Source organism: Sinocyclocheilus anshuiensis, unplaced genomic scaffold (genome assembly GCF_001515605.1).
Source record: "Sinocyclocheilus anshuiensis isolate Anshui unplaced genomic scaffold, SAMN03320099.WGS_v1.1 scaffold573, whole genome shotgun sequence".
NCBI classification, from domain to species: domain Eukaryota; kingdom Metazoa; phylum Chordata; class Actinopteri; order Cypriniformes; family Cyprinidae; genus Sinocyclocheilus; species Sinocyclocheilus anshuiensis.
Window position 1 is genome coordinate 168,048 of NW_015539851.1, and position 14,440 is coordinate 182,487.

The following is a 14,440-nucleotide window of genomic DNA, read 5'->3' on the forward strand; positions in this document are numbered from 1 at the left end:
AACATGCTTCACAACTCCTTGTTCAAGCTCTTGTTCTGTCCAGGCTGAACTATTGCAATGCTCTCTTGGCAGGTCTTCCAGCCAGTTCTATCAAACCTTTACAATTAATCCAGAACGCGGCAGCAAGATTACTTTTTAATGAGCCAAAAAGAATGCATGTCACACCTCTGTTTATCAATTTGCACTGGATACCATTAGCTGCTCGCATAAAATTCAAGGCATTAATGTTTGCCTACAAAACCACCACTGGCTCTGCACCCCTTTACCTAAATTCATTACTTCAGACTTATGTGCCATCTAGAAGCTTGCGTTCTGCAAGTGAACGGCGCTTTATTGTGCCATCCCAAAGAAGCACAAAATCACTTTCACGGACTTTTAAATTAAATGTTCCCTCCTGGTGGAATGACATGCCCAACTCAGTCCTAAGCCATCTTCAAGAATCGGCTAAAAACACATCTCTTCATGATCATCCATCTCTATTCATTTACTGCTTGTTTTCTTTAAAAAAAAACTAACAATAGCTTTTCTAATCTTTTTGTATTGTTTTCTTTTTATTTATTATACAATTAACAAAATCAAAAAAGGCAAAAGAATAAATGTAGCCTAAATGTAAATATGCTTGCGTGAACGGTATGCTTAATGCTTAAATACACCCTATACTCACTGCTTACTTGTGCAGCTGCTGTGAAACAGGTCTTACAGCCACTTTCAGGATCTTTTATTTGCCCTAGTGACATACTTGGGCTCTTAACATGAAAATAATTATGCTTTGAGGGGAACCTATTATGCAAAATCCACTTTTACAAGGTGTTTGGACAGAAATGTGTGTTGGAATTGTGTGTACACAGCCATCTTAAATGATAAAAATCCATCCAGTCTTTTTTTTTTTTAAATCTTCATAAAACCAAACCAGGCTCATAAAACGAGAGGTTTGGATCCTGTCCACAATATGACGTCATATTGACTGACAGACGTGTATTACTATATCCTCAGCTCTCAGGGTGTTGTGCTATGTCCGCCATTTTGTCTGCGTGCGATCGGCTGTGTCAAAAAAAACAAAAAAAACAACGATGGTCGCATCCATCGTTACAAAGCGGCTGTGAAAAACTATACAAGTTCAATAAATGATTCAAACTACCATTCCGAGACATTCTGGTTCATTTGCATTATTGTTTCTTCTGCTGTAGTCTCTCCTTGTTCTGTGTCTGAATCCGGTTCGTACATGTACTGTACGGCTGAATACCGGTCCTCTCACTCTAGCTCATGTTGCTTCTCCTCTCTGCCATACGCAAAGTAGATACGTCTAGGCTCCGCCCCCTTCTGGAGTCGGGCAGGAAGTTGCAGCTCATTTTCATGTATGGGAACACACCCCTGAAACAACTATTTTTAGCCCCGCCCCAAAAATGTCACTTTCCAACAAGTTATAATAAACGAGCTGTATGGTATTTTGAGCTGAAACTTCGCAGGCACATTCAAGCCATAAGATTTATATTACATCTTGTAAAAAGGGGCATAAAGGTGCCCTATGATCATATTTCATAGATTTGACATATACCCATTTAACACAATAAAAAATAAAGGTTCTTTGACATCTTTGGTTCCATGAAGAACATTTAATATCCCTGAATCTTTTAATTTCCCAAAAGGATCATTATAGTGAAAAAATGTCTTTAAATTATTACAATTATCTTCAAAAATGGTTCTTTTAAGATATGTGCACTGAAATGTTCTTTGGGGAACCCAGATTGCCCAGATTGTGGCATTGTTTTGAAAACTCTGTTTTGGAATTTTTATTTTTAAGAGTGAATCAACAATCAAGCTACACTCTTAAAAATAAAGGTTCTTTATTGGGCTAAAATAAACTTGAAGTATACTACTTTTTGGTAAGGGTCATGTTGCTTCTCCTCTCTGCCATACAAAGTAGATACGTCTAGGCTCCGCCCCCTTCTGGAGTCGGGCAGGAAGTTGCAGCTCATTTTCATGTATGGGAACACACCCCTGAAACAACTATTTTTAGCCCCGCCCCAAAAATGTCACTTTCCAACAAGTTATAATAAACGAGCTGTATGGTATTTTGAGCTGAAACTTCGCAGGCACATTCAAGCCATAAGATTTATATTACATCTTGTAAAAAGGGGCATAAAGGTGCCCTATGATCATATTTCATAGATTTGACATATACCCATTTAACACAATAAAAAATAAAGGTTCTTTATTGACATCTTTGGTTCCATGAAGAACATTTAATATCCCTGAATCTTTTCATTTCCCAAAAGGATCATTATAGTGAAAAAATGTCTTTAAATTATTACAATTCTCTTCAAAAATGGTTCTTTTAAGATATGTGCACTGAAATGTTCTTTGGGGAACCCAGATTTTCAAATTTCATTATTTTCGCAAACAGTCATAACAACATGCATAAACATCATTCAGTTGCATTGTTATAACAGATAACAAATCATAAAAATATGAAAATATGCACAGGACCTTTTTTTCTAACAAGTCAGTTCTCTTTCAGGATAAACTATAGCTCATTCACAGGGCAGTACAGTTTCAATTACTTTTTTTGTTTTGTTTATGTTTGGTAATGAAAATTTGTTCATTGATTACGTTGGCCTCAGTGTAGTACATTTTTATGTACCCACCATATTAATAATTAAAAAACAGTATGTTTTGGATATTTAACTGATTTTTTTTTTAGGCTTTTAGTAACTGGCAATCAATTTAAGCAGCAAAATGTTAAAAAATTTACTTCATGTTGACACCCTCATTAAAGAGTTCAAAAGTACATTAGTGTAACACATTTGTGTAAAACATTAGCTTTCACAGAGAGACTGGACCCTGACAAAATACCTTTGCACTTAAAAGTGCATATTATGTGTAGTCATTACCCATCCCTTTTTGTTATCAGTTTCAGTTGGATATTTCACCTTTGTGTCCTTTGATCAGTATATCGATTTAACTGCACTAACACCATCGGATGAGAACAGAATTTAAACTGAACACTGTTATTAAACTGAAATGAATCAACGTTAAATTGACTTGAGCTGAATAATAACATTATTGCCTTCTGTAGAGCTGCTTTACATCTGAATTGAATTAGTTTAGTCATTTTTGAACATTGAAAATGACAGTTATTGAACTGAATTGAAAAATAATGCAACTATAAATGAGCTGAATAATGATAGTGCTGCTCTACAGCTGAAATGTAAGTAATTAACTGATTAATTTTACAGCATTTACACTGTTATTTTCTTGTTTATTGATGTGAAGTTTCTTTGAAACAATCTGCATTGTATTAGGCATAAATAAATGCTAATTGATTTGACTTAATTTTGCTCTTGCAGTTACTCTAAAGGATTCTGGCACAAGAGTGCATTGAAAACAGAAAAAGAAAATGCCAATGAACCCATAATGTATTTTTATGCTGTAACACTGTCTTTTTCTTAATTGATAAACACTATAAAATAAAAATATAAAACTATAAAAAAAATTGTTAAATTTTGCTTCGGATATTTCAATTGGTATAAAGCAAAGGTAACATCCAAACCCTCCTATTTTAGACTTTTCTCTATAGATTAAAAAAAGACCTTAAAAACGGTATGGCTCAGTGAACAAGCTATAGCAATAAATAATAAATAAATTATTTTTATGGAGCAGTTACATCAGTGTGCGGACAATACGTTTGTATTTTTGCTATAGTTTGACTTTTTTTTTGTCCTGCACCTGAGCCCTGTGTGGGTTTGTGGGACGTGCGCAACTTTCTTACACTTTGGTCAGTGAACAAGCTGACATGTAACATGAAGTGTATAAATACATCTCTTCTGTTTAAAAGAGCAGTCTGTTTATTATAGCAGTGTTATAATCTAAACTGTTAAGTTGTGTAATGTATCTAGCAGTTGTTATTATGTACAACATATCATTGTATGTTAGTGTATTGTATAAAAAAATAAAATAAAAAAATAAACCTTATTAAGATGGCAGATTCACAACGCCACTCTTCACCGGAAACACACAGCAAATAATTTTGACCTTCCTTCCGGTTGGCTCCCGCCCCACGTAGCCATTTTGCGTTTCCTGGACAAAAAAGGGGGTTAGACAGAAAGACAATCAGTCCCATAATAAAATTAGTCTTCAAATCATACCGAGAATCAAAAGTGCGGATGTAACTGTGCAATATGATAGGCGCGGGAGCGGGCGAGCAGGTACACCAGCCGCGGCCCGTATTCAAAGAGGAAACATTTGGCTAGCTGGCTAACGAACCGTTAGCGAAAGAGTGAGATAAAGACTTCATAGACACTAAAGTGTTGTACGACGTTCATAATTATCATATTATACTCTTAAGCACGCTAGAAGGCGGACGTTGGTAGAAATATGGGCCGTGTGTTGATTTGAAACGTCGCAGCGGACAAAATAACAGCAAACGCCACGGTTATTTGCGGAGGAAGCCGGATAAGTGTCTATTCACCGGGAATAAAGCGCAGGATCGCAGAACACCACGGTAAGACAGTCTGTTTTATTTGAACACTTGAGTTTATAACATAATGGTGATTGTGAGACATTTATAGCTGCATAGATTTCAGGCTTTCGGTGTTGACAGACGCTCATCTTGAGCCTGTCATGAACTAGCCGGACATCTTCCATCATTACACCATAACCATGGGTTTGTACCAAAATCATAACACAACCATTCCCTTTTAAGTTAGTGGATATGTCTCAAAACCTAGTGAGCATCGGACACAGTATTTTGTCTCTGATACCCTAAAATGCCGTTTTGAGAGACAGCCGGTGTATTTCTCTATTGTTTAGTTTCCCTTTTCCAGCAGAACACCGGAAACTGATTCTGCCCCCATCCCTAATTAGCATTTATACAATAGTATGCAAATCTTCACACTTTTTTAAAAAGCACTTGACAATTAATTCAGCCCCGAGGCCAACAAAAGTGCTGCACTGCACACAAACTCCAAAGGTTTTAGTGATGTGAAAGGTGTGCTTCAGCTGCACAAACACATTATGGACTTAAGTGCACTCAGTGGGTGGAAGGAAGAACATTACTGGGTACCATTTAAGTACAATAATAGCACATAAGGCTAAGTGTAATCAATACTTGATATTTATTGTGTAATGTTAGAAGACTGTCAAAGACCTCATCAATACTTTGAAAAGATGCACTTCTCAGTCTTGATTGCTGCAGGTTTTGGATGACACACCCAGGTCTTGGAGCCTATATGTGTGAACTGAAGATATAAATCAGGTGGGGTTAACAGATGTTTCATCCAAAAATGATAATGCTTTCTAAAATGACTCGCCCTAATCCAAGCCTATATGAAGGTTTAATGAATTTTTTTTTTTTTAATAAACCTGATATATTTTACTCCTTCAATTGAAAGTCAGTGTGGCTAAAACTTTGATGCTTCTAAAAGTCCATAAAAGACATGGTAAACATAAATCATCTGAGAATAAAAAAATCATCTGAGTAGACATCATTGCTTTATACGATGAACAGATTTAATTTAGGATTTTATTCACATTTAAACAATTAATCAGTGTTTTTAGGAATTCTTTGAATCAAAGTTTGGGTTACATTAACTTAAAGTTAAGGGTCAGAACCCTTTTAGGTTTTTATAAAATATCATCATTTGAGTTTCAAAGATGAACGAATGGGTTTGGAATGACGTGAGGGTGAGTCAGTGATGACCGAATTTTCATTTTTGAGTGAACCATCCCTTAAATATACAGATATCCAAAATGTGCAAATTGAGAAGTACTGTTCTAAAGAGTCGTATTGTGGGTTGGTTTGCAGCTGTGGGTTTTCCCTTAGATCTTACGTGAACCTCCTTTCTTTAAACAGGAAATGCGAAATAGGCTTCTCCATCCCATAGACCCCCACCACACTGTAATCATGCTGTTTGAAGCAAAGGAAGTACTGGTGATCCACAGAGCTCAAATGACATGTGCTTCTTCTTGATGTATTTTCTAGTCTTCATTACAGCAACCAGAAATGACAAAAGTTTCCTATGCCGCTAAAAGCTTTGAAACTCAGATGAACTTCTTTGGGTTTTACCTTCTTGCTTGTCTCCCACGGTGTGATTGAGTCACCGTCTGACTTATTGTGCAGGGGTGTCTGGTTGAAGTATTATATTTCGATCTGAGTGTCTGTTCTGGAGTTGTTTTCTGAGCTGATTGTCCCAACATGTGTTCGTCGGGAACGGCCATGTCTATCATGGGTCCTCTGTGCTCCATGTCAGATATGTTCTAATGGTGCGTTCAAGTCATGTCGGATAGATCGTATTTACGAGTTGAACGCACATGAACGCCACCACAAAGTCGTTATTACGAGTGGAAAACTCGAAATTTTCTTTAAGTCCCGAGTTGGGGGCATGTCAATGAGAAACATGGCGGAATCGATGGATGCAACGTCTGTAGTTGACGGTAACTTTTTGTTTAAATTGATAGTTTAGTTGTCCTATAAACTTAAATTGGTCATGTTCTTGTTACGCAGCTAGTTAATTAAATCCAAGTAAAAAAATGCAGACCCTGTTGTATTTTCTTGTAATTTATTAAAAGAAGGTACACCGCCATCTTGTGCCGACTAAACTGACTTGAACGCACCTGACGTCATAATTACGACTTGTCAACTCGTAAGTACGAACGTCCCAGGAGGACTTGAACGCAGCATAAGTTGGCATGAAATGAAAATTATTTACTGAATGCCTGTAATTGATCTTATTGTGAACAACCAAGCATGTTTCATTTATTAAAACAGGTTTGGCCTTGTAGTGTTCAAAATGTCATAATGCAACTTTCTAGTGAAATCTACAGGGTTCTCTCTGGTGGCGTATGTAGGACTTCTCAAAATCATTTAGTCCATTTAAAACCCGACCCTGCAAGCAGCTCAAAATCCAATCAACAACCAGTGAATAGAACCCACCCTACATTTTAGTTTTTCGATAATCTGTTGCACTCGAATACAGAAGAAAAGGTCTGTTTAATTCAGTAATGTCACAACTTTTAAAGCCAATGGACCCTAATCGAAATTTGCTTTCTTAATGCTTTTTATTTCTTTTACAAACAGTGTTGTCTTAGTAATCTTTTATATAAGGAAACAACTCTCCTTTTTCTACTGATATCACAGATCCCCATTTTTCAACCCCCTTCCCTTCAGCCATCTGGCTCCATTGTCAACTCCCAATAGATCACATCAAGTCCCACCCTACTTTTTCCCATTTAATATTGTGTTTCATTCAGAAACTTGTCAGATTACAGAGGTAAAAATAGGTTTCGAACAGTCCATGTTGACTTTATAGGCCTCACCCATCTCTTAAATCAAATATCTACGTGGTTTCTATTCATTTACATGTCTTTGAAATGTATCGAGTGTAAATCTTCGTGTCTAGACTCAGACTGACAGTCTATTGTGTTTGTTAAATCGTATTTTAGTATGCAAGATTGCGGTGTTTCAGATTAAAATTTTTGTGAATTGATACAACAGCTCCGTGTTTGTGATTTTTACAGTTCTGCAACAGACTCAGTGAAGTCAGGAAAGGCGATACAGTGTGGAAAATTGTTTGGATTGTATTTGTGTTCTTATAAAACCTTGAGCCTCAAGAGCCAGTAAAGACATCAAGATAAGAGCAAAAGAATCTCAAAAATTGCAATTCTCCACCTGTCTGATAAGCAAACTAATGTGAGAATGTCTTCGTAGTGTTTTTTCATTTGAGTATAGATGGGCTGCTACCACCCAGTAAACATTTAGATCAGATTTCAGTATCGATCATCACCAGAGCATGGAGATCATGTGAATAGTTTCATCAGGTCAGGTTTCTGACAAATATTTTCTTTAAACCATGCGAATATTTTTCGAAGGCGAAGTTGCTGTTTACTGCATTTTTGTTTTATTGAAGTGCGTCTTGTAGCTGTTTTTAGAGTAACATTTAATGAGATTAAAAAAAAAAGGAAAATTACAGTAACAAAAAGAAAAAAGGAAATTGCATTGACATTGCTTTTACTAATCTACCATATTTTTTAGCCTTGCAAGTTGTTAATAACATGATCATTAAATATTTTAGATTAACCAAAGTAGTAAACGGCAGATGAATCATTTGCAAGAATAGTTAATTGCATTACTATAATTTAGCCCAAAATATTTTTTTCACTCCCTCACAAACATTGTACTAAACCACTCTGACTGAAGCCAGAATACATATTTATTTTTCCCACTGTTCATAATGTGTGAATTTGAAATGCATATGCAAATTAGATGGAGGCCAGGATTTTCTTTACATTTTGAGAAGCGTGTGTACTTTATGGATTGTGTTTGAATGTAAATTAACCGGATGTGTGATGCGTCGAATGATGGTCTGTTTTTCTTAATATTCACACAGTGCAAACAAACAGCACTCGGTGTGCTAACATGAAGAAGATGAAAAAGAAGGAACGACACATCTGATTTTGAATCATCCAACCAGGGCAGATTACTGCATCCTCATTATTAATGCGCAGCACCAAGTCTCACAACTTCTAAGTGGGTCACAGACTTCTGAGTCCTTTATGGTGTGCTGCAGATGCCAGATTGTGGCATATATGCCAAGCCAGAGAAGAGATGAGAGGAGTTCACGTTTCAAGTTTAGAGTGGCATTTTGATTATTTTCACACTTTGTTCCATTTCCAAAAAACATTTTCACCCCAACCAAAAACGTTTATTAGAATTATGCCATTTGCCTGCATTTTGGTTTGATTTTTTATTCATTTATTTTTTTATTATTTTTTTCCACTACTTAAGCCCAGTTCAGACTACACAATGTTTTTGCCGGGCATGTGGTTTTGACTCCTAAAATGTAGTTGTGTCTTGAACAAGAAACATGTCAGACTGCACGTTGCTACCCGACCATTCATCGCTTACGTCTTTAACGACGCGCATGCTGTCATCGATAGCGCGGGACTAGACAGGCGGTGACATGAGCGTAAACAAACAGTGGCTAGCAAACAGCGTGTCTTGTCGTCTGAAAAGTGCAAAAAACTAGAAAACCTGACAATGGACACACATCTGGATTGCGTGAAGAGGACAGTATGCACTGTCAAAGAGAACTGAGGTAAAATTAGGGATGCACCGAAATAAAAATTCTTGGCAGAAGCCGAACAAAATGAAACACTTCGCCGAAGGCCGAATACCGAACACGGTTTTTCACGGTTTTTCCCCCATTTTGACAATTTTTTCACCATTGCATAAATTAAATAGCCAAAATGTGCTTTTTACTGTTTCGTCTTGCTTTTCAAAGAAAAAAATAATTTACAAAATAACAATTTAAAAATTTTTACTTAACACTGAACATTTTTTAGCATTCTAGCAGACATTATACTAATAAAACACAACTTAACTTAAAATTAATAAGTTGGTAAAATAATATTTTTTGGCCATTTTTTTAGACCCTCTTCTTGAATCAGGCATGTATTTTTGCCTTACAAATAAATGCAGCCTTGCTGAGCAGAAGAGACTTATTTTAAAACATTAGAAAATATTATAGATCCTAGTCTGAACACTGTGTAAATGTTACAATAAATGTTTTAATAGAGCTGTTGTAATTATTATTTTCATTATTATTTTCGTTTTTTTATTTTATTTTACAGAGCAACAGTAAAATTATAATAACATTTATTAATGTTGACGGAGTTCTTACTTTTTCTCAACTTTTATTTTGGCAGAAACCCGCAGGAAGACCTCAGTGCTTCTTTTTGTTGACAAATGATTCTCATTACGAATTTGGGAAGACGTTTGTTGCACGTATCGCATTGTCACATGCCTTGTAAAAATTCATAAAAATGTTACTGAGCAGCTGACGAGTAACAGTTTCAGCACAGATTTCCCTCACGCTTTGGACTTTGAACCCTACCGCCGCGAGCTCGTGCAGCGCTGTTTGAACACATGCAATTCCTGCGTGTATTAGAAAACATAACATTTTGCAGTTTATTTGTTTAAGGGCATTTCGCGATTTTAATCATCATACAGTAACCAGCAACAACCACCCTTCCTCTTCTCATCGAAGACATGCGATGCAGCACTAAACAGTCTCTCGCTGTCGGTGCTTGTAATGATTTTTGCGTCTTTCTCGGACAGTTTTAAATGCTTCCACACTGCCGTCATGTTTGCTGCATTAGCACGCGCCTCTTTGATCACGTCACGTCATTGTTCGGTACAATTTATTCGGTCTTTTCACTATTTTCGGCCGAATAATTTCGGTTGCCGAACATTCGGTGCATCCCTAGGTAAAATAGTTTTTATTTGGCCTTTTTTCACTCTGTCTAAAAACCATAGCGCCACGAACATTTTCTCCATTGTAAAAATCCACCTAGCAGGACCGATACCGTTGTCTCTCTTTCATTTTGTTATGTTTGAAAGCATGTACGAAGGCCTGTCGGCCTGTGTCACAATTCTTCTTTTAGTATTTAAATCTTTAAATGGTCTGGCCCCTCCTTACCTTTCGGATTTACTGACAGAACATCGTCCAGTTGTGTCTCTCCGGTCGTCTAATTAGAGATTACTACATATTCCGAAATCAAAGCTGAAAAGTAGGGGTGACCGTGCCTTTTCAGTAGCTGCTCCCAGATTGTGGAATGTACTACCCTCCAATTTTAGATTTGCTCCAACCATATTGGTTTTTAAATCTAGGTTAAAAACTTACCTTTTTGAACTGGCATATGGTCAGTAATGAAATGTATTGCACTGTGTGTTTTTGCTTTTATAATTTTCTTAATTATATATTGATATTTTTACTTTCTCTTGTATTGGTGTAAAGCACACTGGTCAACTGTTGTTGTGTTTAGTTGTGCTATAGAAATAAAATTGACATTGATGTGACTGAACTCGTTGTGGATGATGGAAAAAATAAACATGCTAGTCTTTCTGTGTTAACGTCTTGAAGCACCGCAGACGTGACATTGGTTGTCGTCCACTATGACACACTTCACGAGATGAATCGATTGAATCTTGCATCCTGACGCCTAGTGTTGTCACGGTACCAAAATTTCAGTATTCGGTACCAATACCAGTGAAAATCCACGGTTCTCGGTACCAATTTCGGTACGCCCATTGTCGTTTACGAATCCCCAAGACACTAAAATCGTGTAGTCTGAATTGGGCTTTACACTGCCATTCAAAAGATTTACAAAAATGTTTTAAAAGGTTTATGCTCACCAATGCTGCATTTAATTGATCAAAAATGCAGTATAAACATTATTATTGTAAAATGTATTTTTTTGCAGTTAAAAAAAATACTTTACTGATCCATTAATCGGTTGCTTAATTGAGTAATCTGATATAATATTAAAAAATAGCACATCCTGCCAAATGTTGCTCCCCAAACAAATGTGTAAATTGACAGCTTGGAATTACCCTTTTGACAGGTGAATCGAGCTGTAAATATGTCTTAGCCATTGTTGTTTATCTATGACAGTGTGGTCACTTAACAGTTTTACCCTGCATAACCATGTAAACTGCACCTGTACCTAAAATGTGATTTTTGTTCCTCATATTTTCAGTCTGTTTACTTGGTACAAGGAATTGATGCCTCATGGTGTTTTGGAGAAGAAAACTTAATAGCATCTTAGACAAACCAGTTGGTAAATTTTTGTACCGAGATAAGCCATTAGGTGACTCGCGTGTTGAAACGGATAGGTCTTCGAAGACAGTATGTCCTTGATTCAAATCACTCACGTCACTGAGGCTATATCAAGGTCATTATCTTACTATTTTAACTATGTATTATCTTCCTAATGAAGGTAGTGCCTGGTGGCTTTAAGCCATTTTCACTGGCTCTAAGATTTGGTTTTATTCATTTTGGACGTTGGGCTGTCATGATTACTCAATTTAACTTGAGTACTCAGTTTTTAAAAATCCTTGATTACAATTAAAAGTAATCAGTAAAGTAATTTCTTGATTAATAGTCACGATAATCGGCCGATTTCTGGAATAATCAATAATGACAGTCCTAATAGGAAGTCCTGAGTTAAGTCTCAGTAAAGATACGACCTGTTGAGAATTTGAGACTCGATGCCTTGTTTTTGTGATGTTGCAGATAAACATAATACATAGGGCTGGGTAAAAAATATCGATATCTCTATTAATCGATTCTCATTTTTACGGAACGATATCGATTCTTAAATCCAAGAATCGATTAGTCTAGCCTGTTTTCAGTTAACGGACGGAACACTGAAGGGCACTTCCCATCCAATATATCGCAATAAGCATCGTGCTTATACAATGTACAATTAAACATTGTACTTTTAATCTGAAACTCAGATCTCAGACAAGTCTCAGATTTCAAATTCTGTCCATTGTATTGCAGTATTCAACAATAAATGCCGTTTTGGCACTGTTTAATGTGGAGTGATAGATCGCTGTAGCGCCTCAGTTCAATAAAAGCAGCAGCGCGAGGCGCACGTGAACTAATCATCTTCTCCACATTAATACCAGTTTCAGCACAAAATAAACATGACTAAACATCCGAAGGCAAGTTAAAAGAAAGAGTACAACTTTATAATCCGTATCCTGTCTCATGTAATCGCTCAATCAGTGTTTCCTCTGCGCAAAGACGTCAATATAACGTCTTGTAAACAATGTGTCACGTAATGTCACATTTACCTCAGAAAAAACATATTCGGTAACCATAAACTCATTAGTCAGATAGAAAAATAAATTGTAGAGAGGGGCATTTAGCTAAATATATGCACCATATAACATATTCATTATAAATTTTACTGTTCTTCAATGTTTCATTTATGTTTGAATAAATCCATCAAGTTTTTATGACAGCCACCATTGTTTATATAAAAAAAATGAATTGAAGTAGAAATATTATTTTGTAATTGTAACTTTATTATTTTAAAAACTTCATTAAATGTAATTTTAACAAATCAGTCAAATTTAACCTTCAATATTATAGTAATGTATTACCAACTGACTCTCATGTATATTTTGCAGCATTAGTTGAGAATTTTTTTTTCCTTGAACATTTGGCATGTACTGTACCTGATATATATCCAGTATAATCAAATCGAATCACAAGCTTGTGAATGAGAATCAAATCGTGAAATTTGTGTCAAAACCCAGCCCTAATAATACAACACAATTGCTTATTTCGCATACATAGTTACACATTCTCTCTCTCTATTGTTCTCCATCCCAGGAGCCAGTCATGCCTGCCAGTGTGCGTACTGGGACCCCGAAGGACTCCGAGGTGTCTGAGCTCTTCTACAGGGATGATCCTGAGAAACTGTTCACTGATCTCCGCGAGATCGGTCATGGCAGCTTTGGAGCCGTGTACTTTGTAAGCAAGCCATGCCGATATTTGTGTGCTGTGGACATTTGTGTACAAGCTCTGTATGACCGTATATTTCTTTCAGGCTCATGATGTACGTTCCAACGAAGTGGTGGCCATCAAGAAGATGTCGTTCAGTGGCAAGCAGTCTAATGAGGTCAGGATCAATACAATTTGAATCTCTGTAGTACTGAATCAGACAGTTTGAAACTCACAAATCACGTTTTTACTAATGCTTGGTGTGTTGGTCCCCAGAAATGGCAGGACATCATAAAGGAGGTGAAGTTCTTGCAGAAGCTCAGACACCCCAATACCATCGAATACAAAGGGTGCTACCTCAGAGAGCACACAGCATGGGTAAGCAAGTACACATATGTATGTAGGGCTGGGTATCGATTCAGATGTTCCAATTCGATTCAATTTCGATTTTCAAGCTCTCAATTCGATTCAATTTCGATTTTCGATTTGATTTCGATTCGATTTTTGATTTAAATTCTCGATTCGATTTGACTATATGAATGAATATAGATATAATACAAATCCTATATTTATAAAAAAATGAACAGTGAACATAAGATTACAAATGGTTAATTAATAGGAAATTAAGAGCCACAAACCTGTATATTAAACACTTTTTATTTTTGGTACACTTGGGTACAATAAAACAGAACCCAACTCTATATTTCAAATGCATACAATGAATAGACAGAATTTTGATGCAAGATGAAAAACTGATGCTGAAAATTGGACAAGTCAGAACAGTCGCATGCCTTGATCAAACAGGATCAGGTTATTTTATGTTTAAGATAAAACAAACATAAAATCTCACAGCATTAGCTGTAACATGGAGGCTGCAAGCCTATGAATGGTGTAGGAAAACCAATACTGGCTTTTGGGTGATAGTTCGCCCAAAAATAAAAATTTTGTCATCATTTATGCATGTATGAATTTATTTTCTTCTGTTGAACACAAAAGAAGATATTTTGAAGAATATGGATAACCAAACTGTTTTGGTCACCATTGACTTCCATATATTTTTCTCCATACTATGGAAGTCAAGTCAATAGGGCCCATCAACTATATGTTTGGCATATAGCTTTGTTCTTGTCCACAGTATCTTTGTCATC

General features: G+C 36.3%; 1 protein-coding gene across 2 annotated transcripts in view; it reads left to right on the forward strand.

Annotated features, from left to right (window-relative positions):
* Positions 1-4,026: 4,026 nt before the first annotated feature.
* Positions 4,027-14,440, forward strand: part of taok2a (TAO kinase 2a) — a 29,915-nt gene continuing 19,501 nt past the window's right edge. For both annotated transcript variants that reach the window (XM_016480936.1, XM_016480937.1), the window contains exons 1-4: positions 4,027-4,501; positions 13,182-13,322; positions 13,399-13,470; positions 13,569-13,670. In XM_016480936.1, the coding sequence (XP_016336422.1) occupies positions 13,191-13,322; positions 13,399-13,470; positions 13,569-13,670 (306 nt within the window). In that variant the 5' untranslated portion in view covers positions 4,027-4,501; positions 13,182-13,190. The remainder of the gene's footprint in view (positions 4,502-13,181; positions 13,323-13,398; positions 13,471-13,568; positions 13,671-14,440) is intronic.